The sequence below is a fragment of the Ctenopharyngodon idella genome, chromosome 24, assembly GCF_019924925.1.
Source record: "Ctenopharyngodon idella isolate HZGC_01 chromosome 24, HZGC01, whole genome shotgun sequence".
Lineage (NCBI taxonomy): Eukaryota > Metazoa > Chordata > Actinopteri > Cypriniformes > Xenocyprididae > Ctenopharyngodon > Ctenopharyngodon idella.
In genome coordinates, this window is record NC_067243.1 from 14,583,104 (window position 1) to 14,609,061 (window position 25,958).

The 25,958-nt window shown below is 40.7% G+C and overlaps 2 protein-coding genes across 8 annotated transcripts; both read left to right on the forward strand.

Annotated features, from left to right (window-relative positions):
• Positions 1-458: 458 nt before the first annotated feature.
• On the forward strand, positions 459-15,968 carry ahcyl2a (adenosylhomocysteinase like 2a). 6 transcript variants are annotated; one of them, XM_051883456.1, is made up of 17 exons: positions 472-1,504; positions 3,988-4,099; positions 4,203-4,346; positions 4,448-4,548; positions 5,352-5,454; positions 5,614-5,708; positions 5,824-5,930; positions 6,114-6,230; positions 12,817-12,880; positions 13,012-13,100; positions 13,177-13,247; positions 13,330-13,424; positions 13,511-13,609; positions 14,882-14,950; positions 15,181-15,259; positions 15,383-15,503; positions 15,591-15,968. In XM_051883456.1, exons 1-17 carry the CDS (start codon positions 1,232-1,234, stop codon positions 15,595-15,597), a joined length of 1,746 nt encoding a protein of 581 aa, XP_051739416.1. In that variant the 5' UTR covers positions 472-1,231; the 3' UTR covers positions 15,598-15,968. The 6 variants fall into 6 exon arrangements, with proteins under 6 accessions (XP_051739418.1, XP_051739416.1, XP_051739420.1 ...); XM_051883459.1 differs by lacking the exon at positions 472-1,504 and adding an exon at positions 2,803-3,058; XM_051883461.1 differs by lacking the exon at positions 472-1,504 and adding an exon at positions 2,805-3,001.
• A 583-nt stretch (positions 15,969-16,551) lies between these two features.
• Positions 16,552-25,733, forward strand: ppp1r3ab (protein phosphatase 1, regulatory subunit 3Ab). Of its 2 annotated transcripts, none has more exons than XM_051883454.1 (4): positions 16,552-18,733; positions 19,866-19,918; positions 20,006-20,094; positions 21,265-25,733. In XM_051883454.1, exons 1-4 carry the CDS (start codon positions 17,973-17,975, stop codon positions 24,121-24,123), a joined length of 3,762 nt encoding a protein of 1,253 aa, XP_051739414.1. In that variant the 5' UTR covers positions 16,552-17,972; the 3' UTR covers positions 24,124-25,733. The 2 variants fall into 2 exon arrangements, with proteins under 2 accessions (XP_051739414.1, XP_051739415.1); XM_051883455.1 differs by having other exon boundaries at positions 24,050-25,733.
• The last annotated feature ends 225 nt before the right edge of the window (positions 25,734-25,958 follow it).

Here is a 25,958-nt window from a genome sequence, read left to right on the forward strand (position 1 = left end):
TGGTGCCCCAGAACTGTTCAATTTCCCCTAATCTTCAAAATATCTTCCTTTATGTTCATCAGAAGAAAAAAATGTATACAGGTTTGAAACAACTCGAGGGTGAGCAAATAATGACAGAATTTTAATTTTTGGGTGAACTATCCCTTTAAGAGCTTTTTTAAAAACATTAGATAAACAGTAGTAAGATTGTCTGCAGAGCATGCATATGTTAAAAAAGCTTAAAAGTTTGTAAAACTAATTTTCCAAATTTCACTCTAATCTGGCAAACAATCCACCACAGTTTCAAACAGCACTTAATTTACTCACCACTAGGCAGCGTTACTTTCCCTACTTCCACTGGAATGGGCACACATTCATTGGGTATGATGAACTGGAGAGAATTTAAGCAGCTGTCTATTATCTTTCATTTTATAAAAAAAAGAAGCAGATTTAATTGACAGTTTGTGTACTGTACATGGCAGTATCAAAAAGCCATGAAAAGGTGCAATAAAAAGGGGCAGCCACCATCCATTTTAGGCAACCATGTTAAAATGAAGAGACTCATTGATCAGTCAGTGTTATTTCAGTCTTAAATCTGTTAGAAGTTGAAGTTAGCAACGAACATCTTGTAGCTACACTTCAGAATAAAACTAAAACTGAAGTAAAAGCCTGTTAAATGGTGACCTTAATCTCAGGAGACAGATGATTTCTGTCTCTCTGTGTTTAGCCAACACAGCGAGTGAGTTTCCTGTAAACAGATCTTTTTTCAAACGTTATATTACTTTAATGATAGTCTGAAATCTCCTGGAAATAAAAAACACCACTATTATCACTCTATAACTCATAATGGTGTACACAAGCACTAATTTAAAACTGAATCTGAATCATGAATTTGATGTGTCCTTGCCGAATAAAAGTATTAATTTCTTTAAAAAAAAAAAAAAAAACTAAAAAAAAAAAAAAAAAAAATTTATGACCCCAAACTTTTAAATGGTAGCATAGTTATAAGAGGCTACAACTGATAAAACCCTGAACCCAATATCAACCAAAAAGTACCCACCACTGTTTAACAGCGTCAAACAGTAGTAAACCAATCCCAAAGATTCTTGAAAAAACTCTTCTACCCCCATGCCATTCACAACCTGTTTCCACAATCAGTTTTCACAAAGGCAATGTTTACACACCTTTAAGGCCCACGTCTGTTTAAAAGAACAACAGCCTATAACTTCAACACTCAACTAGAGACGTTAAAATGGACAGCAGTCTCAACATGGAAGCACAGATTCAGTCTGTAACTCCACCATTGAAAGACAATGAAGGCATAGAAGAGAGCAGCTATAATGAAGAAGCTGCAATTTCTTCAGCTCTGGAAAGTGAAGATGGAGATTCCTCACAACCGCCAACAATTAGCGCCAAGTTATTGAGAATGCTGGAGGCAGCGACCAACTGGCGGCCTGCGCTTGTACCAATGCAGACCAGCGATGAAGTGTTCGAAGCTGTCAGTGAAGCCCCAAGAACAAAAAGAGTAAGTGCTACTGGGGCTGAATAAGTGCTTCTACAAAGTATGTTAAAGTATTGTTTAATGTTGTGCATTATGGTGTAAGAAAAGACTAAATGTACCATGTAAACTTGTTACTGCATTCAATTTCCTGTTTCTAACCTGGGCTGGCAGCAACACTTTACCACTATTTTGTCCTTCAACAAGGCACTTGATCCCGGGTTGCCTCAACAAGAATGTCCCTAAAGCAAAAGAACTATCAATTTCCTGTTACATACCTGATTTAAATGTCTGCTGAGGTTAAAACTTGGAAAAGTAGAATCTGAGAGTTGGTGAGGACCTTTACTACCATTTTGTCCATCAACAAGGTGCTTGATCCTAGGTTGCTTCAATGGGAATGTACCTAAAGCAACAGAACTGTCAATTTCCTGTTACATATCTGATTTAGAAGGGGTTAAATGTCTGTGCTGGACATTGGAGCGCAAGTACTGAGGTTAAACCTTGGAAAATGAGAATCTGAGAGTTGGTGAGGACCTTTACCACCATTTTGTCCATTAACAAGGCGCTCGATCCCAGGTTGCTTCAACGGGAATGTCCCTAAAGCGACAGTACTGTCAATTTCCTGTATTATATCAGATTCCGAAGGAATTAAATGTTTGTGGAGTGCACAGAATTGGAGACCCATGAATCTGAGAGTTCTTGAGTTCCCTTACTTCCATTTTGTCCTTAAACACTTGACCCTGTAGGTTGTGCCAAGGTGACTGTCTCTGTAAGAAGCGAACTTGTAGGTGGGATAAGGGTATATCTGGCTTTGGTGACCTAAATGTTCTGGTTTTAAACACTGGAAAGGGTAAGCCTTGAATCTGAGAGCCATCAAGTTCCCTTACCTCCATTTTATCCTTAAACACTTGACTGTCTCTGTGAGAAGCGAACTGACTGGTTTATACCACTTGGGGAAGGAGTAAATAGATTTGATAACCTAAATGTGATGGATTTAAACCCTGGAAATCTGAGGTCCGTTTGAGTTGCCCTATCTCCATTTTGCCCTTGAACGAGACACTTGACCCCAGGTTGCTCCAAGGGGACTGTCCCTTAAGTAAGAGAACAGAAAGTCATTTTGGATCAAACATGCCTGCTAAATGACGTGTAACCAAACAGCCAGTTCTGGATCATCATTAACAACCCTTGAACAGAGGGCTGAACACAGACCAGTGCACTTAACATCGTACGGTAGCAGCTCAGTGGCACAAGGCCAGAATTAATAAATGACTTGTGCGAACTTTGTGACTTCACAGACTTTAATCATTGTCAAATCATGAGCTGAGAGAGAGAGAATTCATTGTAAAGGCTTTGTTCTCACAGTGTAGGATTTCGTCTGACACTGGATCCATGCTTCTCTAGCCTGCTTATTTAGCATTATGACACAACAATTACTGTTGTGGTTCAGCCTTTAAATGCTTACGTGGGAGTTTTTCTGCGCATTTCTCAAGCGGATCAGACACCATGAGGAAGGTCTACAGCCTGGTTAGTCTCACTAAAAACAGAGAATCAAAAGATGCTGTGTTATCTCTTAACATCAAGGTATTTCTAATCTCTTTAGATAGAAGTTGTAAAGATGTAAAGATAAGATGTAAAACTAAAGCATTACTTATGGTCAGTTTTTGTGATTTGTAGAAGTTTGTATTAATTAATTTAGTAGTTTTGTATATTGGTTTATTGAATACAACAAGTGAAGATTTATTTTACCTGGTGCTCAAGTTAACTCTTTTTCCCATTAACTTGCTAATATAGTTGATCAGTGTCAGCACTTTTGTTTAAATACATTTTGCCAGAAGAAAAGACAAAGGACGCTAACAAACCAATAAATAAAAGTGATGTCGTGTTACTTTCAAGTTGTCTTTTATTTGTTTAGTGTTAGTGAGCAAGTGATAGTTACTGTATAACTGGTCTCTACGATCTCTTGCCTGTACTTGCGCATGTAATGTATCCTAATATTGCTACCTTTAGATATAGTTTACTTTAAAAGAAATAGTTATAATGCTTCTATTATTTTGAGAAATTGCTTAAAGATTTTGGCTCTCTGCAGGAAATGGTTACATTTGCACTCAAATATCAAAATGTATATTCTCAGCTAGATAAAGTTGACAATTATACTGAGAAATCAAAATATTTTGGAGTATATGGTCACACTTTAGTCCAATTCTCACTATTAACTATTAACTATGTCTTTTGCCTCAATAAACTCCTAACTACTGATTAATAGTTAGTAAGGTAGTGGTTAAGTTTAGGAACTGGGTAGTATCATGCAGAATAAGCCATTAATATTTGCTTTATAAGTGCTAATAAACAGCCAATATCCTAGTAATATGCATGCTAATAAGTAATTAATAGAGAGATTTAGAATTAGACCCTAAAGTGTTTCCATATATATAGGCCTACATATATCTTTTACATAATTTAAAATATATTTTATATAAAATATATAATAAATATAATTGTATTTCCCTTAGCAAATCCAGTATCCTGAGCAGACGCAAGAATTCAACAGTCGATTAACAAAGACGGGTCGACGCTCACTGTCCCACTCTATTTCTCATTCCTCTACAGACAGCAACAGCTCAGGTAGATGCCAGCTAATTCAAACTGGACAATTTAAGTAGTTCTTTGTATTTTATCACAATCTGTGATTCCAGTTTCCGTTCGTATTTTGTTTCTCATTTTTCAGGGGGTTCAGATGCAGAAAATCTAGAGGATGATGTCTTTCCTCGAGACAGGGAACAGATTAACTCCAAAGGAAACAGGGACTTCTGCGTCAAAAACATCAAGCTGGCAGACTATGGCCGCCGAGAGATAGAGCTTGCTGAGGATGGTAGGCATACAGTATGATTTAATATATACACATATGCATATGGAACCAGCTATGTGACTACAAAATGAAATGTAATGAATGTCTACCTTTATTTGTTGAAGAGATGACTGCACTGATGGCCTTAAGAAAAGCGGCTCAAGGAGAAAAACCATTGGTGGGGGCTAAAATAGTGGGATGTACTCACGTCACAGCCCAGACAGCTGTAAGTGTCATCTGTAATTTCACTGCTTTTTGATTGTCTGCATTCTGTCGTGCAGACAGAAAAAAAGCTCATACAGAAACAAAACCTACAAGGTCAGCAGCACAAATGAAACATGAAACCCCTATGTGTTGATTATACACTGCCCGGCCAAAAAAAAAAGTCGCTGTTTGGATTTAAATAGGCAAATGCTTAAGAGTCTATGATTGAATAATTATTGCTGTGATTATTATGTTTCTAGCATGTTATATGTTTGGGAACAGTTCTTCTAACCCTAATTGATGGAGTGTGTAGCTTGTCATTTTTTTAAACACCTATATACGAAGAACCATCATGGCCATATTCCAAGATTCATCAGGGTCACTTATGAAAGAATTGTTGGGAGGGAGCATGAAGAATCATTTTCACACATGAATTGGCACCTTTGAGTCCAGACCTTAAATTCATTGAAAGTCTTTGGGATGTGCTGGAGTACACTTTATAGAGTGCTTACCCTTTGCATTGTCAATACAAGATCATAACCAAAAATTGATGCAAATAAATAACATCACAACATTTATTTCCATCAAGAGGTGCATCAATTTTTGGTCAAGATCTAGCATTGACAATACAAGATTCAAGCACTTTGTAAAGTCTTGAGCAGCAAATTAGAATATTAGAATGATTTCTGAAGGATCATGTGACTGAAGACTGGAGTAATGATGCTGAAAATTCAGCTTTGCCATTACAGGAAATATATTAAATTCTATAGCAAAATCTTAGCAACCCCAAACCTTTGAACAGTAGTGTTATATTTCCCTCAACAGGTGCTGTTCGAGACTCTGATGGTGTTAGGGGCTCAGTGCAGATGGGCATCCTGCAATATTTACTCTACTCAGGATGAAGTGGCTGCTGCTTTAGCAGAGCAAGGTAAAAATAAACTCCTACTCTAATTGTCTAATGACAATTAATTAGACCTAAGTTTTGAAGTAAAAGACTTCATTGTTCATTTTTGCAGTTGGTGTGTGCTAAGTTACATTTAACCTTTTTTGCTTTCTCCCTTGTTTTGTCCTCTGCTCTCCATGGCAGATTTTCCAGTGTTTGCGTGGAAGGGAGAATCTGAGGATGACTTCTGGTGGTGTATTGATCGCTGTGTAAATGTGGAGGGCTGGGAGCCAAACATGGTAGGATTCACTTCAATGATATGAGACCACTTTTCCTTCAAGAATCAATTGTGATCTTATCTTGTCTGTTTTAACCTATAAATAGAAGTTTGTTAATGGCCTTTTATTTCTTTAGATCCTCGATGATGGAGGAGATATGACACATTGGATATACAAGAAATATCCTCACCTCTTCAAGAAAGTCAAGGGTATTGTTGAAGAAAGTATCACCGGCATTCACAGGTTGAGTCACTTTGTCATTTGTGGATAAAAAGGAACAATCTTCTTCATAAAACGTTATGTATATTCAATGCTTTAATTCCATATTAAAGAGAAGATTGCACCAAATTGACAATAAGGTGTTTGCACATTTAAACTTACAGCTTTGCAAATGTTAAAAAAATGTTTTTGCATCACATATATCAGGCTTCATCACCTCTCTAAAGCTGGAAAACTATGTGTACCAGCCATAAATGTGAATGACTCCATCACTAAACAGAAGTTTGACAACCTGTACTGCTGCAGGGAGTCCATTCTGGATAGGTAGGATGATGAAACACGTATTTATAACCAATATGGTCACCATGCCAAGTAAGACAAAATTGGTTGATTGGAATGTTGTTCCAGGATCAACATTCCAATAAACCAATCAGATACATCAATGTTATTCACCTATCTTTCCCCGCTGATTTTAGGGATAAGTTATGGGTAGGATTAGATTTAGGGGTAGGAATAGGGTTAAGACTAAATTTTCAGACTGTAATGTTGTGTCAGGGAATGAACACAGACAGAGGATCCAAGTGCAAGAATAACAATATTTATTGACAGGAAAATGCTGTACAATAACTTCACTCCAAGGGTCAGTCGAGGCAGAGGCTGTGGCGTGCAGAGTGGCGAGGCACTGGGTGGCGCAGGGCTACAGCGGGTATCAGAGAACAAGGATAATCCAACCCAGAAAACAGGGCACACGACGAAAGTCCAGAATCCAAAAACCAGGAAGAAACACACAGAGAACACGACACCGGGAACAGCCTGCAACGAACTGACAAAGACACATAAAGACATGCACAATATATAACAACCACTAACAAGACACGGCTGGCAACAGATCGCAATCAGACCATAATGGGTGACGCCCACACAATCATTCACTCACACCCAACACACACACACACACACACACACACACACACACACACACAACAACACACGAGGGTGAGTAAGTGAATCCATGAACCGTGACAGTACCCCCTCTCCTATGAGCGCCTCCTGGCGCTCCCAGGAGAGCCTACCTGTTGATAGTAATCATCAATAAGAGAGTGATCCAGGATGTCCCTGGCAGGAACCCAACTCCTCTCCTCCGGACCGTAACCCTCCCAGTCCACCAAGTACTGGAATCCGCGTCCCCTTCGCCTAGCGTCCAAAATACGACGAACCGAATAAACGGGTTCCCCATCTACGAGACGCGGCGGGGGGGGAACCGGAACCGGCGGATTAATGTTAGCATGAAAAACAGGTTTGATTTTAGATACGTGGAATACGGGGTGAATTCTACGGTACGCTGGGGGGAATTTGAGGCGGACTGTCACCGGACTAAGAATCTTGGTGACAGTAAACGGGCCAATGAATTTAGGTGCCAACTTATTACATACGGAGCGGAGCGGAATGTTCCTGGAAGAAAGCCACACTTTTTGTCCGACGACGTATACGGGAGGCTTCAGCCGGTGGCGATCGGCCTGGGCCTTGGTGCGCGCTCCCACCTGAATAAGAGTCTCTCGGGCTCTTCTCCACGTGTGACGACACCTCTGGACGAAGGCGTGAGCGGAGGGGACCGCGACTTCGGATTCCAGACTAGGAAAGATAGGTGGCTGGTAACCTAGACTACACTGGAAAGGCGACAGGCCCGTAGCCGACACTGGTAACGAGTTGTGCGCGTACTCCACCCAAGGAAGCTGCTGACTCCAGGATGAAGGATTCTGAGCTACCCGACATCGCAACGTTCTCCCCAAATCCTGGTTGGCTCTCTCAGCTTGCCCGTTACTCTGGGGATGGAACCCAGATGACAAACTAACAGTCGCTCCCAGTAATCTGCAAAACTCCTTCCAGAATCTGGAGGTAAACTGGGATCCCCTGTCAGAAACCACGTCTACCGGGAGGCCATGAATACGAAAGACGTGATTAATGACAGTAACCGCTGTCTCCTTGGCAGAGGGTAATTTGGGCAAGGGGATGAAATGTGCCGCCTTCGAGAACCGGTCCACTACGGTCAAAATCACCGTATTGCCCTGTGAAGGAGGGAGGCCTGTTACGAAATCTAGCGCTATGTGGGACCAGGGTCTTGAAGGGACAGACAGCGGTTGAAGAAGCCCATCTGGGGAACGATTAGAAATCTTACCACGAGCGCAGACAGAGCAAGCCAAAACAAAATTGCGAACATCGCGAGCCATGCAGGGCCACCAGAATCGTTGCTTAACCAAAAACATGGTACGACTAACCCCTGGATGACAAGCCAGATTGGAATCATGGCCCCATCGGATAACGTCTGGACGTAACCTCTCTGGTACAAATAATCGACTCGGTGGGCACCCGGGCGGAGGCGTTACCCCTTCTAAGGCCGTGTGGACCTTCGACTCGACCTCCCATGTGAGTGAAGAGACAATGAGTCTCTCAGGTAAAATACACTCGGGAGTGGACGGGCGCTCGGAACGATCAAAAATACGAGATAAAGCATCGGGCTTGATGTTCTTAGACCCGGGACGATATGATAGAGAAAAATCGAAACGACCGAAAAACAGAGCCCACCGAGCCTGCCTAGAGTTTAGTCTTTTAGCGGATCTGATGTATTCTAAATTCTTATGATCGGTCCAGACGATGAAAGGTACCCCCGACCCCTCCAACCAGTGACGCCATTCTTCCAAAGCTAATTTGACCGCCAGCAGCTCCCTGTTACCAATGTCGTAATTCCGTTCGGCGGCGGATAAGCGATGAGAAAAAAACGCGCAAGGATGCATCTTATCGTCCGTGGCGGCGCGCTGGGAAAGAACTGCCCCTACCCCCACCTCTGAAGCATCAACCTCCACCACAAACTGACGTGAAGGATCAGGGGCGACAAGAATGGGAGCCGAAACAAAGCGGCTCTTCAGATTGGAAAATGCAGCCTCAGCTGTATTAGACCACCTGAACGCCGTTGCGGTGGAGGTTAAGGCGGTCAGAGGAGCGGCTAGTTGGCTGAAGTTGCGAATAAAACGCCGGTAAAAATTGGCGAATCCCAAAAACCTCTGCAGGGCCTTACGGGAATCTGGGATTGGCCAATCCACCACAGCCTTAACCTTGTCAGGATCCATGCGCACCCCCTCAGACGACACGATATACCCTAAAAATGGAACTGACTGTGCATGAAAAACGCACTTCTCCGCCTTGACAAAAAGCCCATTCTCTAGCAGCCTCTGGAGCACTCGTCTGACGTGTTGCACATGTTCCTGGAGAGAAGAAGAAAATATCAATATGTCGTCCAGGTAGACATAAATGAACTGATCGATCATGTCTCTCAACACGTCATTAACGAGTGCTTGAAACACGGCGGGCGAGTTGGAAAGGCCGAAAGGCATAACCAAGTATTCAAAGTGCCCTCTAGGGGTGTTAAATGCCGTCTTCCACTCATCCCCCTCCCTAATGCGAACCAAATGATAAGCGTTGCGCAGGTCCAATTTCGTGAAAAGAGACGCGCCCTGCAGCCGTTCAAAGGCAGAAGACATCAACGGCAAAGGATAAGTATTCTTTACCGTGATGTTGTTCAGTCCTCTGTAATCAATGCACGGCCGCAGCGACCCGTCCTTCTTACCCACGAAAAAAAAACCCGCCCCCGCGGGAGACGAGGAAGGGCGGATGATCCCAGCTGCCAGAGAATCAGAAATGTATTTCTCCATGACCTCCCTTTCCGGATTAGAAAGTGAATATAACTTGCCTTTAGGCGGAGAAGACCCTGGTACTAAGTCTATGGCACAGTCGTAGGGACGATGCGGAGGAAGAGAAGCAGCCCGGGACTTACTGAACACTTCCTTCAGGTCAAGGTACTCCTCTGGCACGTTTGACAGATTCACCGACGACTCCTGTAACACAGAACGAGACACAGAAGAACAGGCAGACAACAAACAAGACGCATGACACTGGTTGCTCCATTCTGCCACGGACCCCTGACCCCACTCGATCCTGGGCTTGTGTTTGAGCAACCACGGATGACCCAAGACGACCGGATGAGTAGTAGATCTAGAAATAAAAAATGGCAACTGTTCAGTGTGATTACCGGAAGTGATGACGGTTAAGGGCTCCGTGGCGTGTGTGATGGTGGGTAGCTTCTGTCCATTAAGGGCGATGACAGTTATGGCATGTTCCAAAGGGTGAATGGGTATGTGCAAACGCGTGACCAGATCATAGTCCATGATGCTGCCCTCCGCCCCCGAGTCGACCAGAGCCTGGCAGGTGTGATGCCCCGATACCCACTGTAGTCTCACCGGGAGGAGTGTCGCAGATGAGGATTTATCCAAGGAAAGACCACCCGACAATAACCTCGGTACTACTGTCGGGCTCTGCCTTTTACGGGACACTCCCTAAGAAAATGCCCCGCCCCTCCACAGTACAAACACAGTCCCATCTCTCTCCGGTGTAATCTCTCCTCCCGGGAGAGCCGAGCTCTACCCACCTGCATGGGTTCAGGATCGAACGGGGGACCGACCGTGTTAACTCCGCTGGCACCGCTCTCCTCCATTTCCTCGAAGCGCGCTACGGGCCTCTTACGCGCCGCGCGTTCTTGCAAGCGAGCGTCCACCCGCAGCGCGAGCTCAATGAGACCGTCGAGACTGGTGGGTAGATCCAGCTGGTAAATCTCCTGCTGAACACGGTCGGCCAACCCATGCAGGAACATATCCCACTGCGCCTCCTCGTTCCACTTGCATTCCGCTGCCAGGGTGCGGAATTTGATGGCGTAATCAGACACTGGTTGGATTCCCTGCCGCAGATCCGCGAGTTTGCGCGCGGCCTCCCGTCCCGCCACCGAACGGTCGAAGACCCGTCTCATCTCCTGCGACAGGGTGTGGAATGAGGAGCAGCACTGATGTTTGTTCTCCCACACCGCTGTTCCCCACAACGCTGCGCGTCCCGTCAGAAGCGTCATGACCAACGCGACTTTAGATTCCTCAGAAGAAAACGTGTTAGGTTGCAAAGAGAAATAAATAGAGCACTTCGTTAGAAAGGCTCTACAAACATCTGGTTCTCCAGCATACCTCTCTGGTGCAGGAATACGCGGCTCTTGTTGACTGCTGACGTTGGCGGATGGGTGGGGAACAGACGGTGGAGCTGGCGCAGTGGGAGATGAAAGATGTTGAACCTGGGTAGATAACTCAGCCACCTGCGCCACCAACGCCTGAACGGCACGAGCAGTGGCCACCACTTGCTCGTCCTGATGATCCATCCGTTGAGCACTCCTGCTCAAATACTCCTGAAGATCCGACGACCTTGCTGGATCCATAAGTGGTCAGTTCGTTCTGTCAGGGAATGAACACAGACAGAGGATCCAAGTGCAAGAATAACAATATTTATTGACAGGAAAATGCTGTACAATAACTTCACTCCAAGGGTCAGTCGAGGCAGAGGCTGTGGCGTGCAGAGTGGCGAGGCACTGGGTGGCGCAGGGCTACAGCGGGTATCAGAGAACAAGGATAATCCAACCCAGAAAACAGGGCACACGACGAAAGTCCAGAATCCAAAAACCAGGAAGAAACACACAGAGAACACGACACCGGGAACAGCCTGCAACGAACTGACAAAGACACATAAAGACATGCACAATATATAACAACCACTAACAAGACACGGCTGGCAACAGATCGCAATCAGACCATAATGGGTGACGCCCACACAATCATTCACTCACACCCAACACACACACACACACACACACACACACACACACAACAACACACGAGGGTGAGTAAGTGAATCCATGAACCGTGACATGTTGTTCCAGGATCAACAAAATATGTTGATCCAGGAACATGTCTAACTTGGCAAAATCATGGTGACCATATATATATATATATATATATATATATATATATATATATACCAATCAGGCATAACATTATGACCACCTTCCTAATACTGTGTTGGTCCCACTTTTGCTGCCAAAACAGCCCTGTCCCGTCGAGGCATGGACTCCACTAGACCCCTGAAGGTGTGCTGTGGTATCTGGCACCAAGATGTTAGCAGCAGATCCTTTAAGTCCTGTAATTTGCGAGGTGGGACCTCCATGAATCGGACTTATTTGTTCAGCACATCCCACAGATGCTCGATTGGATTGAGATCTGGGGAATCTGGAGGCCAAGTCAACACCTCAAACTCGTTGTTGTGCTCCTCAAACCATTCCTGAACCATTTTTGCTTTATGGCAGGGCGCATTATCCTGCTGAAAGAGGTGGACAGGGGTCAGCATGGGCACCCTGACTGGTCTGCGGCTATGCAGCCCCATACGCAACAAACTGCGATGCACTGTGTATTCTGACACCTTTCTATCAGAACCAGCATTAACTTCTTGAGCAATTTGAGCTACAGTAGCTCATCTGTTGGATCGGACCACACGGGCCTTCACAGCCAGCCTTCGCTCCCCACGTGCATCAATGAGCCTTGGCCGCCCATGACCCTGTCGCCGGTTCACCACTGTTCCTTCCTTGGACCAGTTTGGATAGATACTGACCACTGCAGACCGGGAACACCCCACAAGAGCTGCAGTTTTGGAGATGTTCTGACCCAGTCGGCTAGCCATCACAATTTGGCCCTTGTCAAACTCACTCAAATCCTTACGCTTGCCCATTTTTCCTGCTTCTAACACATCAACTATGAGGATAAAATGTTCACTTGCTGCCTAATATATCCCACCAACAGGTGACGTGATGAAGAAATAATCAGTGTTATTCACTTCACCTGCCAGTGATCATAATATTATGCCTGATTGGTGTATATATATATATATATATATATATATACACACACACACACACACTAAATTACATAGAAATGTTAAATGAACAGTATTCATAAGATTAAACCTACTTTCTGTCTCAATCCTATTCTCTCAGTCTTAAAAAGACCGCCGATGTCATGTTTGGGGGAAAGCAGGTGGCTGTATGTGGATACGGAGAGGTACAGTTCCTGATTCAAATAAACTATTGTCTCTATTGGCAATAAGCCACCTGAGAAAGTGTCCGTCACCAGCATTAGTTTAGTACTGGCCTCTGTCTTGTGTGTGTTAATGTAAATATTGATGCGCACAGGTGGGAAAAGGTTGTTCTGCAGCTCTGAAAGCGATGGGATCTGTTGTGTATGTAACCGAAATTGACCCCATCTGTGCTCTACAAGCATGGTAAGACCTTAGTTATTTGAAAAAACACTATCCAGAATGTTCCACAGTATCTGACAGCCAATTCTGTTTCGACTAGCATGGATGGCTTTCGATTGGCCAAACTAGGTGATATTGTAGGACAAGTGGACATGGTCATCACCTGCACAGGCAAGTTGCGCAATATATTAAATAAAACAATTCATTACTTTACTATTACCTTACACTGTTCTTTGCTTTGACAACTACCCAGGTAACAAAAACGTTGTTGTGAGGGAACACATGGACCTAATGAAGAATGGCTGCATTGTCTGCAACATGGGACGGTCCAATACAGAAATTGATGTTGTAAGTGGCTCTAGGACCTGATAAAATGCACAATTAGTGATGACATTTGAATGCTTGTAATTTACTTGTAACTGTTGAATTTTCAGACCAGCCTGAGAACCCCAGAGTTAGCATGGCAGCATGTGAGAGCGCAAGTGGATCACATTATTTGGCCTGATGGAAAGAGAGTAGTTCTTCTAGCTGAGGTGAATGAATACTACAAGAATTATAAAACAGAAACCTATTTACCCTTTTTAACGAGGAAGTAAGCTATTTCCTGTGAATGTGCAAGACTTCAGATTCATTATCTGCTATAGGTAAATAATTAGAACAACAACAAAGTGCAGTAAACGATTAAACTATTTGTGGTACCAGCATGTTTTTGATTCCGATATTATATTAAAGTCCCCCTGTAGTCAATCATTTTATCCCTTAAAACTCATCTTTGATCACCAAAATGACACATTTAAACATTTTTTCCTGTGAAATTTTTTGTTCATGCCTTAAAATAGCTAGAATGTAACTCTACACCCTTGCCTCATTTATTATACGTGGATCTATGAATATGTTTATTAGCCCGCCTTCACTCACTCACACGAGCTCAAGAGATCCACTCTGTCGACTTTTACTCAACTTACTGAGGTAAAAGCTGCACAATGGTATCGCTTTTTTACAACGACAGACACGTAACGGTAATTAATATGATTAGCCTTTTGCTTGGCTACATTATCAAACAGCTAATAATGTGTTGCTAATGTTACACAAACCATGTTCCCGGTCGCGAGTCAGACAGCTGCCTTCTAAAGATCAGTATCCTTAGAAACGCTTTGAACACCTTAACGTCAGTGGAGAAAGGCATATAGTTCATCATAACAAAGTTATATACATCATACACCCGCTATATTGCCAAATCTACCCGATTTTTTTTTTTTTTTTTTATATTAACAGAAAAATATACCGGGATATTCTCCTGAGACTCTCCTGCTTCAGAGCGGTCATGGTTAATGATATGCTAAAGCCCGCCGGCACGTTGATGTGATTGGTTACAAGGCGATTTCAAACCGCTGTCTTTAGACTGCAGTTTTAAATAGAAAATACTCAGCAATGGTGTTGATATTATATATAGCATATTAAAACACCACATAGACATATAAACAACATTAAAAACTTGATTTTCACCACTGGGGGACTTTAAAATAATATGATAACAAATACCAGTTTGCAACACCAAGCAACATCAAAAATAACTGGAAGCATCCGACACCGGAAGCCTTGCACATTCAAGGTAAAAAAAATTGCTTATGTAAAAAAAAAAATAAGGTGGATAATGCACACACTCTTCCTAAAGGATCTAGGAACATGTCCTACATGTGTAAATGATGTTTAGTAATTATCTACATTTCCTGGTTACAACCCTCATGGCATATTGGTCATTAATGTTAATGGCAAGGTTACTGTTTTACCCCGTTTGATTCCAGGGCCGTGTCCTTAATTTAAGCTCCTCCACTGTACCCATATACGTGCTTTCCATCACAGCCACCACGCAGGTATGGAGCAGTTTGCTAATACATGAATTTAAATGAGGTTTTATAGCCTAAAGGCTAAAGTTCTTCCACTCTTACTTAGCCTAAACATTAAAGACTAGCTGGGTGGAAAAATAAAACTTTTAAAAGTACATTTGTATTTAGTACAACAGAATGTAAATGACTTGACAGTTTTGGCCAATTGTTGGGTTTTGAAATTTGTTTACATGCTTAGTTTTCTATTTACATTGTAGGCTTTGGCATTGATCGAGCTCTTCAATGCCCCTGAGGGCCGTTACAAGCAAGATGTCTACCTTCTTCCCAAGAAACTGGGTAAAAAACGCAATGGATAGTTGTGGCACCTGCCAGAATTCAATATTGTTCATCCATATTTCATGAAATATTGAATCATATTTGGATGAAAATGACATCACGATTCATTATTTTGTGTACCAGATGAGTATGTTGCAAACCTGCACCTTCAGACCTTTGACGCACACCTGACTGAACTCACCGATGATCAAGCCAAATACATGGGTTTGAACAAACACGGCCCCTTTAAACCAAGTTACTACAGGTGATAAACATATTTTAAAAATATTCTTAAATTATTACAAAGAAATGTGAAAAATGTAACACCTGCTTTGTGTTTTTCTGTTTTTAGGTATTAAGAACATAGAGATGTCTCAATGTAACTCATCATCAGATTTAAAAGAAAACAGATGGATCTAAAGCTATGGAAACTTAATAAATTTGACTCAGCATGGATTTCTTCACAAACACACATTATATTACAGACATGTGAGAGTGTACAAATGTAAAGTGAACATTTTCCTCTTGCTATTGTACTGTTGTAAAACATCATCATCATCATCATCATTTTGACAAAATAAATAAATACATAAAGGTTAAAGAAAATGCAACAAGTAGACATAATATGCTACTAGAATGCTAATTACTACCTTGCATGGTTCTCTGATGAAACATTGTATCCTCCCATAGTTTGTTTACTTTCAAAAGATAAAACCTGACATAGCAAAAATCACTGTTTTTACAATATTTTTAAAACACTGAACTTAACATTACAACCGAAAAATGGAAACAGAAGGAAGGAGAGAATGGAAAAAAGCTCACTCAGAAAGTCTAGTGAGGGGTAAACGGTAAAAAAAGTAACTAATTGTGTACTTAGTTACTTTTTATGAAAAGTAATGTTACGTTACTTTTGCTTATCTGGGCTGTTTGTTTGTTTCTTTTTATAACAACAAAAAAGTTATATTTTTGGCAAATGTAAAGGCCCTTTCACACCAAAAGAGGGCGCAGTTCAAACAAACAAGCCTTTCAGCTGTGCTGTCATTCTGGAATACAGAAGAAGAGGATGCAGGAGAAGTAAATATATGCTCACATTTAGTCTAAAATAATCATCATGTTCACACAGCGCACACAACGCCTCTGCACTTACTCCTGATTTCTCTCAACATGGGGACAGAAGAGGTGTCAATGGGTAACACAAAGTACTTAAATGGGAAATGGAATTGGGGGAAATGGGAAGTACTTAAATGGGAAATGGAACCTTGTCTTTCTATTCCAGAAAGCAAGGTTAACTTACCGTCACATATACCCTGAACTCTCGGTTGATTAACCCAAACCTTGCTTACTCGAGGTATGCTGGTTCCAAAAATGGGTCCGGGAATTAGTTCAGCCAACCCAGAGTATTCCCGGTTATCACAAGACATTCTCAACAGAGTAACGAATGGATGATTCCCCATGGAAACAGACGCTTAAAAAAGCGTGCCAGTACCTACGTAGTGCACATCGCCACCTATTTGGTGGTTGTGCAATCATTTTTTCCAATCTTTTCATTTAATAAATAATCTTTATTCACTATGTATCACATATGTATTTTATTATAAAAATGATAGCATAGAAAATGTCCTGTTATAAAAAGGGAAAAAAGCAGATCCATGTGTGAGATGACAATAAATAGTAAAAATAAATAAATAAAAATAAATACATATATTAGAATTGAATAAACATTTAAACATTACTGCTTTATAGTATATATCTATATATATATATATTCTGCATCTTCGAGTTTAAATGCTTAAATGGAGAACATCTTCTGGCCTTCAATCTTGAAGTAGGGAAAACATTTCCTCAATGTGCCACTAGATGGAGGTAATGTAGAGCTGTCTGGAGGCAGAAGAGAGTATGGCTTTGGCAAACAAGGCAAAAAAGGTCAGGGAAGTTTGCTTGTGACAAGAATCTCGTTGGATCTCAGTTGGTTTGTAAGACAGAAATTACTTTTCCTCCACTGTATATTTTGTTTCTCCTTGGTGTCCAATTAGTTTTATTCAATCATTTTGAAGCCACATGACCTGTGCTTTCTGAAAGCCGTGGCTTTAAAGAGAAGTTGTTCCATTCGGTGGTTTTCATATGCTACCAAAGCTTCCTGTTTCTGTTACAAAATATAAGTCTCTTACAAATATGGGTAATCACGTTTTAGTTTCCCACAGATAAGCAAAAGAGAAAGTTTGGTCATAAATAAGTCATAATTATGTGCAATATTACTCTATTTTATTTTATGAGAAAATGCTTGTATAAATATAGAGAAATATACTTATGAATATGAATATATTTATGAATGAGCACAAACCTAAGCCTTTTTAAAAGCACATGCTTCTTTTTAGCAATTTAGCATGTGTACAACTGACTAGAATATTTAAAAGTATCACCCAAAAATGTTAACTCTGTCATCATTTACTCACCCTCATGTCTTTTTAAACCTGTATCATCTCCTTAAAGACACTGATATGTTCGCTGTGTCTGTGTATGCATAACAATGTTATGTTGTTTGAAGTGTGTCTGTGACATATTTTTTCATTGCTCCCCTGAGCTCTGACTGCATTGCTCGAGTTGTTTCTGCCCTAAATATAGAGCTGGCTTTTCCCTACAATGTCAAATGTAACTTGATTCCATAAGTTTAGTCACAGCACGTCAGTTGCTGGCCGACAGGCTGAGTTCCTCTCACTCTGTCCAGCACTGCCTGATGGAGTCTGTGCGAGCACTGGGCAGCCCCATTGGGGCCAACCTACTGAGCTTGCCGGCAACCTGCCCCTGGGATGAGGATGAGGATTCACTGGGTCTGGAAGGAATCAAGCCCAAATCTTCGCCAATACCAAGACGACGGAGTTCAGTGTCCTCAGATGACTCCCTGCCTCCCCCTTCGAGCAGCCGAAGAGTGTCCTTTGCTGACGCCTTTGGTTTGAGTCTCGTCTCAGTGAAACAGTTTGACACTCGGGGAGTAACAACACCATCAGGCCCTCTGGAGAGTGACTTGAATGAAGATAAGGAGTATTACATGGTTCCTCTCTTCACTCTTCCACAGACCGCAGAGGAGCTAGTCTTGCGGGTTCATGAGCAGAAGCTGGAACTGGAGAGTTTGGAGTTGCTTTCTGGGACCTCAACCCTAAGAGGAATCGTTCGAGTGCTGAATGTGTGTTTTAATAAGATGGTCTATGTACGCACCTCTTTAGATTCGTGGAGAAGTCATTTTGATCTGTTGGCAGAGTACGTACCTGGGTCAAACAATGGTGGGATGGACTGTTTCTCCTTCAAGCTCACACTGGTACCCCCATTCGGAGAAGAGGGTGTGAGGGTTGACTTCTGTTTGCGATATGACACATCTTTAGGCACTTTTTGGGCAAACAACAATGACAAGAACTACTCTCTGTTTTGTTGTGAAAAAATAAAGGAGAAAGCCCCAAATGTGTGTGAAAACAGAAGAAAAAGCTGTCTGAAAATAACCAGGTGAGAGGTTTCTAACACATCTGTCATACACAGTAAAGAATGTCAAAATATTTCTAAAATATTCATAATTATTATAGATATGATCCATAATCCATACTAAACAATTTGATAACAATTGACACAGTTTTTGCATTTAAGTAACTGACATGCCAGAATTAATACATGAATAAAACCACAATACTAAAGTGGAACTCAATGAATTAAAGGGTTGGTTCACCCAAAAATGAAAATTTCTGTCATTAATTACTCATCCTCATGTTGTTCCAAACCCGAAAGACTTTCGTTCATCTTCAGAACACAATTAAAGATATTTTTGATGAAATCTGAGAGTTTCTGTCCCTCCATTGACAGCTACGCAACTACCACTTTGATGCTTCAAAAAGTTCATAAAGAGATCGTAAAACTAATTCATATGCATTGAATGGTTTAGTCCAAATTTTCTGAAGAGACTCGATCACTTTATATGATGAGCAGATTTAATTTAGAGTTTTATTCACATATAAACATTAATCAGTGAACATAAAAAGAAGCTCAACCGAACCTGCTTGAAGCGCTAGAAGAAACCTCATTGGTTCTTGCGAAGCTCAAACGTGCTGCGTAACACACGAGAATGAACCCAATTGTTTCTTGCTGAAGCTCAAACGTGCTGTGTAACACGAGAATGAACCTAATTGTTTCTTGCGAAGCTCAAACATGCTGCGTAACACAAGAATGAATGTCATTGGTTCTCGCACGCATCAAGCAAGCATGCTTTAGCTTCCATTTACCACTGATGTGTGAGTTGATGTGAGTAAAAGCCTAAATTAAATCAGTTAATCATTTAAAGCAATCCAGTCTCTTCAGAAAATTTGGACTAAACCACTCAATTCATATTGATTAGTTTTAAGATCTCTTTATGCACTTTTTGAAGCATCAGTTAGTTGCATAACTGTCAATGGAGGAACAGAAAACTCTCAGATTTCATCAAAAAGATCTGCATTTGTGTTCTGAAGATGACGAAAAGTCTTACGGATTTGGGTGATTAATTAATGACAGAATTTTCATTTTTGGGTGAACTATCCCTTTAAGGAACAATATACATACTGCTTTTCCCCCCGTTTTTAAACACAAGTAATTTTTTTGTCATTTTCAGCCCAAATATCTCTGTTTCAACTGTGATGGCAACAAATAATGAGGAACTTCCTGGTAAATGATCTCCTGAAATTGACTTAGAACTAGATTTGGAAATACTACAAAATTCTGATAAGTACACTTTTTTTTTTTTTTTGTCAGATATAAATCTAAATTCTGGAAAGGCCACTGGCCCTGGATCTCCAAATGAAAACTCTGAAAAACCTGAAAAGGAAAGCATGGAATTAGTGGTAAGTTCTACATTTTTACATTTTACCAAGGAGTGATTCATAGTCACTTAATGATGTTTAAATGAAACGACATATTTTAGTATAAAATTATATAGTGAAATCTAGGATGAACATTATATTACATTTTATAAAACATGTGCTGTGACACTGGCTACTCTTTCCGAATGCCATGTGCTCACTGATGTTAGGCTTTGACAAGTGTTAAAGTAACATTATGTACTGTCCCAAACAAGACACTTGATAGGTCAGGGTGTTCAGGGTCACTCTGAGACCATTATGTTACATTGTTAAAAGTAAGTAAAAGTTAATGTCACAGTCAATTTATCTTAAAAGTTGAAAATGTACTTCTATAAGATCTTTAGATATTTTATTCCTTAAAGGTAGGGTAGGCAATTTTTTTTATATAAACACTTTTTGTTATTCTGGTTAAAACTCTCTTCACATTCTGATAGTAATCAATAACATAAGTTGTCTAAATATTAAAACTTGTACATATATCTTCTGTGTAAGTCTCAGCCAAAAAATGTTCGTCCAATCATTGCATTCGACGTCCTACCTGCCTGTCAACAAGTGTATTTCCAAACCTCCATTCACCTGTTCGCACAGACATCACAAGTCATCAGCGCGTTCCATGAGGCTATGCAGAGCTGTAGACAGACAGTCACCGAGCACCACAAACAGCAGCCACCTTTTACAATCCCTCTTGAACCAAAACAATGAGCTTATGCTGCGTTCACGCCATGTCGTAACCGTAATTAAGAGATGGCAACCCGTGACATTCTACCCGGAGCTGTTCACGTCCTCAGACATGTTTCTATGTCAACACTATCAACACCAAAATGAATCTGCTGCAGTCAGGTGGTACAAGTAGAGCTCTGTAAGTTGTTTACGTTCATTATTATTTTAATGTTATGCGCTTTGAGACATGAGGTAATTGAATGCCGTCTCTCGTCTCGTGACGCTTTGCAGACTCTTCTCTGGTTGTGCGGGTTCATGTGTTTTGAAGGAGGCGTGGCTTTAGAGACGCTCTGAAGGGAGGGTGGGATCTCATGCTTTCAAAGCTAGCTTGCTATTGCTAGCCTCTGCGAATTTGCCTACCCTACCTTTACATTTATTTATTGAAGATAGTTTTCCATTCAGTATATTTCACATCTACTTCTTTGTAAACAGGAGGAAATAAGCAGAAACCGCAGCCGAAGGAGCAGAAGAAGGGCTGTGCGATTAGCAAAAGTTAAGGAGCACTTTGCTAAGAGAGAAGAAAAAATGAAACAAGGGACCAAGACCAAAGAGAGTGAAGTTACAGCAGAGACCAGCATGCAGGAACATGCGTCAGTGCTGGAGAAGACAGCATGCAGCCCACAAACAACACAAACTGCTCAACCGCCAACATGCAACCAAATATCACCCTCACCAGCTGAGTCCTTAAAATCTGCAGAGTATAGTGGATATTCCACTGATATTTACAGCCAAGCTCTTACACAACATAAAGAAGCCGTGATCAACACCAAGACTAATTTATTCGAAGCACACACAAATTTACCCCTTGAAGACTGTGGTGAATCAATTGCATGCTCTGCTTCTGAGGCCCTGGAAGACATCCAACTTACTGAGGACCTTAATGACCAAAAAGGTTCAATCAATCAGTCTTTTCCTGTATGCCAAAATCCTGATTTGTCTATTTGCAAAAATGTTGAAAGAGCATGGGAGCACTTTGAGAAGGACGCTAAGCAAAGAATTAAAAGTTTGGCATTGAGCTCTAAGATGGATCATGAGGACACAAATATTAATGATGGAAAACCAGAAGAGAATGTGAGTTTGAAAACTACTAACTCAGAGCCTCAACTGTTTTCTCAAGGCTTTACATTTGGGACCATTGTAGCCCCACTTTATCATCAGGTTTTTAAAAACATGGAAACAGAGAGACAATACTTTTTTCCAAAAACATTACAAGTAGATAGGTCATTAAGGGAACTAGAGAGCGAGAGTTTAACAGCGGTCACGGCCTCTGAGACCACAGACATTTGGCCAGAGTCTTGCAAATCTACAAAACAGACAGTACATGATATTAGTGCTGGCGCCTGCAAAGAATCAACAGAACAGAACTCACAACTTACAGTAAACCCAACCAAAAATCCTCTCTCTGAGCCAAATAAGAGTAAACATGTTGAGATGTCGGAAATTTCTCACAATGATTATACTGGTGTTTTCAGAAAATACCCAATAGATAATACATTTACTGAAACAAACCTTCCAGAAGTCACATCCAGGCAGCTAGATCCTCCTCTAGGAGAAATTTTACCAGTGCGCACATTAGCTTTGACTGAATATTCATTCCAGGATGATCCTGGCCACAGTCCATGTTTGTATCCCCTACACGGACCAGAATATTTAGTCCCTACAAATCAAACAATAGAGTCCGGTATTGACAACCTACCTGAACAGATACACCCTTCATCACCCACATCAGTTTTAAAAACTTCATTATCTTTAGATAATCAGATGTCTAGTATCAAAATTGAACCTGCAAATATTATAAGCAGTACCTCTTGCATTTTTGCCCAATCTCCTGAAGACCCCAAAATGCTCCTGACTTCAGGGATCGTCTTGGGTTCCTCTAATGATAAATCAGAGCTTGACAGCTGTAAGCTAAGTTTGAACATTGAAAAATCTGAAAAACTTTCTCATTTAGCAACAGCCATGCTAACCGAACCATATACAGAATTGGAGAACACACAGATAGATATGAGCAATACTTTGGAGAGCTGCCAAATGAATGAAAAGAAGGAACAAACGCTCGTCGGTTCTGCTACACAGACTTCAGAGACAGAGAGCTCAAGCATTATTGAGTTTGATGGTGAACATAACACATTAGTGAATAAAGAAGTGGAAGAAATTCACAAAATAAAAAATGATGAAAGCCTGGAAGAAGGAAATGGAAATCAAATAGAGAAGGAAAAACAAGACAAAGAGGAGAAAGATCAAGAACCAAAAGAACAAGAAGGTGCAGAAGAAAAACTTGAAGATAAAGGAGGAATAAATAGCATTGAAGATGAGCTTAAATACATAGATGATGAAGAGGACTTGGATGCAATGGAAACTGAGAGAGAAAAGAAACAACAAGCAGATGCAGATGATCTGCTTTCTGTTGAAAGAGATTCTGAGGAACAGAAGCAGATTATAAGTACCAGCAATGTTAAATCATTACCACAACATCATACTGACTTAAATGAAATAGAAAATCTTGGTGGAGTTGAAAAACAGGACAGGCACTTCAACAGTGGAGTAGCAATTTGTGAGGAGACTGCATCTTGGCAAGAATTATCTCAAAAGAGTGATACTGAACTCAGTGGAAGTATGCAAGCTATGGAGAATGACTGGGACCTCATTGAATTTATTGATAAAGAAGAGAATGCGTGCTGTGGAAGTGAGAACAATGACCGGGAAACTACTGATGATGTGAACAATATGCTGGAAAACATGGATTGCCAGGCAAAAGACTCAATGAAGAGAGATCTCGAAAATGTTGAAGACAACACCTCAACAGAATCACAGATTGATGATGAGATGGAGCTGTACTTGAACAGTCTGAGGAATTCACAACAGTCAGTATTCAGAGAAGGCACAATGAGTGGAAGCTATGGCAAAAGACCCTCAGTGAGTAAAGGACGGCCATTAGCTATGCCTTCAATCTCGGAGTCTGTGGATGAGGACCAGCCGCATAGTTCCCTAGAAGATTTAACAAATATCGAGTACATCATGGAGCTGGAAAGAGCTACGCTGCCCCTAGTGGACAGGAATGAGCATGTCATTGGACGTAATGTCTTGTGGTGGAAAGAGTTTTTGTCTTATGATAATATGTCAAGAGTGATTGGATACACATTTTTTTTGATAGTGTTTTTGGTTGCAGCATATTATTATGACTTCATCGCATGTTTTGCCCTATATCTTCTTACAGTATATTGGCTGTTTCGACAAGGGGAGGAAGAGCCACTAAAAAACTCTCGGAAAGGTGACAGAGGAATGCAGTAAAGATGATTTATGAACATTTTTGGAGAGTTTAGTAGAAATGTGGAAGTGGATCTGAATACATGTTCTACGAATACAACTGTTGTATGACAACATTGATTATGTTGTCATACTGATTATATTGATTATGGATTATGTGGAGGTATTTATCGCACATAAGAAAAACATGATTTTAAATAATGGCAGACTTTTGTTACATTATTTGCCATTCGAGTCAGTATATTATTTCCCGGCTGTATGGACAAATACAAAGTTCTGTCATGAAACTCTAGATGGCGCAGGATTATAGGTACATGATTCAATCTGCTTGCAATCACATCATTCTCTATAGAGCACAGCTGATTGGTTCCTGCTCTATCAGTTGCTAATGAACTCGTTGCTCTACCTTTGAATACTCGGTCAGCATTTGCTGTAGCAGTTGCTACTGCGCTTTCAGAAACCCTCCACCTTCCCCAGCTCCACCTGTATAAATCTGCTACGGGTAATTCATGTACGCTATATTGTACAGCAGCAGCATGTCTTGTATGTATTTACAGTAGCAAGTGCCGTACTTGCTCTGCAGCAACAGCAGCAATAACAGCAGCAGCGTAGCAGATCTATTCCGAAACATATCAACATTATCATATCCATTACCATACCAAACACTCTTAGAGTTGTCATGACAGAACATTGTTTTTCAAAGTTGGCATACAATATCACAATGCTCTTTACACAGAGCTGATCATATAGCAAGGGATTATATGGGATTTATATATGTAGAAATGGTTGAATTATGTGCTAATGGTGCCTGGTACATTGATGTTTAAAGGACCAGTTTTGTGAGTGAAAAGATTAAGTTTGACAGATAAGATTAGTCTTGAAAAAGGATTATAGTGCAATTAACTTTTATGTGTAACTTTAATTTCATAGTAAGTACCTAATTGGATTATAACTTATATATACATATAACACATACAAAGCAGTAAAAAATATTTTTTTTTTCTTCAGGCAAAAGGCAGTTATTTTACAAACATTTTCACATAGACGGTTGTACGAGTTTATTAGAGTTCAAAAATTATTATATGTTCTTTACGTATCATCTTGTTTGTCTACAGCTATGGTTTACAGTCAGAAAATTTGACACTACCTATTTTCTAAAAAGACATCAAGGGTCACTATCCTATTTTGTTTCAACATACCATGTTTCAACATACCAAACATTAGGGTCTTATCATCTCCAAACTGACCAGCGTTTGTTTCATAAATACAGGTACTGTATGTAGACACAGGTGTCTACTCACAATGAATAAACCATGTAAAATAAACAATAACTTCCATCATTTCATCATTGTGTACTCAAAATAGATAACATGTATGGAATAATCTGTTTTTTATCAATCTGTTTTTCTGTTGCGTTATCTATAAATTTATTTTGTCCAATCAACAGAGTATTTTTATTGCAATTCAATATTGTGCACCTGTTATTATTTCAAGGTGTCTTTATCTTGTCTATTTATTGTTGGACATCATTCACGGAAATTGCTTTCAATGAACAAATGGATGAACTATGATCTCATCTCCAGGTTATATGCAATTCGTAGAAATAAATCTGATCACAGATCTCCCCAAATAGACTCCTTGTTTTAGCTGTACATATTTTGAATAATGATTCAATTGTTTTTGACCATACAATGAAAGTCACTGGGGCCCAAAACATCATTGAGCACAACCCAACCCAACAATCATTGTACATTTTTCAAGATATCATCTTTTGTGTTCCACAGAGGAAAGAATACATATATGAGGTTGAGTAAATGACGCCATTTTCATTTCTGGGTGAACTATCCCTAATGTCATCT

Bases quoted from the DNA above. Each gene is read 5' to 3' on its own strand.
- ahcyl2a (XM_051883456.1), top strand. From the start codon at position 1,232: ATGGACAGCAGTCTCAACATGGAAGCACAGATTCAGTCTGTAACTCCA. The intron at 13,425-13,510 runs GTAAGTGGCTCT...TTGAATTTTCAG, and splicing joins CCAATACAGAAATTGATGTT to ACCAGCCTGAGAACCCCAGA. The intron at 15,260-15,382 runs GTAAAAAACGCA...TTTGTGTACCAG, and splicing joins CCTTCTTCCCAAGAAACTGG to ATGAGTATGTTGCAAACCTG.
- ppp1r3ab (XM_051883454.1), top strand. From the start codon at position 17,973: ATGGAGTCTGTGCGAGCACTGGGCAGCCCCATTGGGGCCAACCTACTG. The intron at 18,734-19,865 runs GTGAGAGGTTTC...TGTCATTTTCAG, and splicing joins AGCTGTCTGAAAATAACCAG to CCCAAATATCTCTGTTTCAA. The intron at 20,095-21,264 runs GTAAGTTCTACA...CTTTGTAAACAG, and splicing joins AGGAAAGCATGGAATTAGTG to GAGGAAATAAGCAGAAACCG.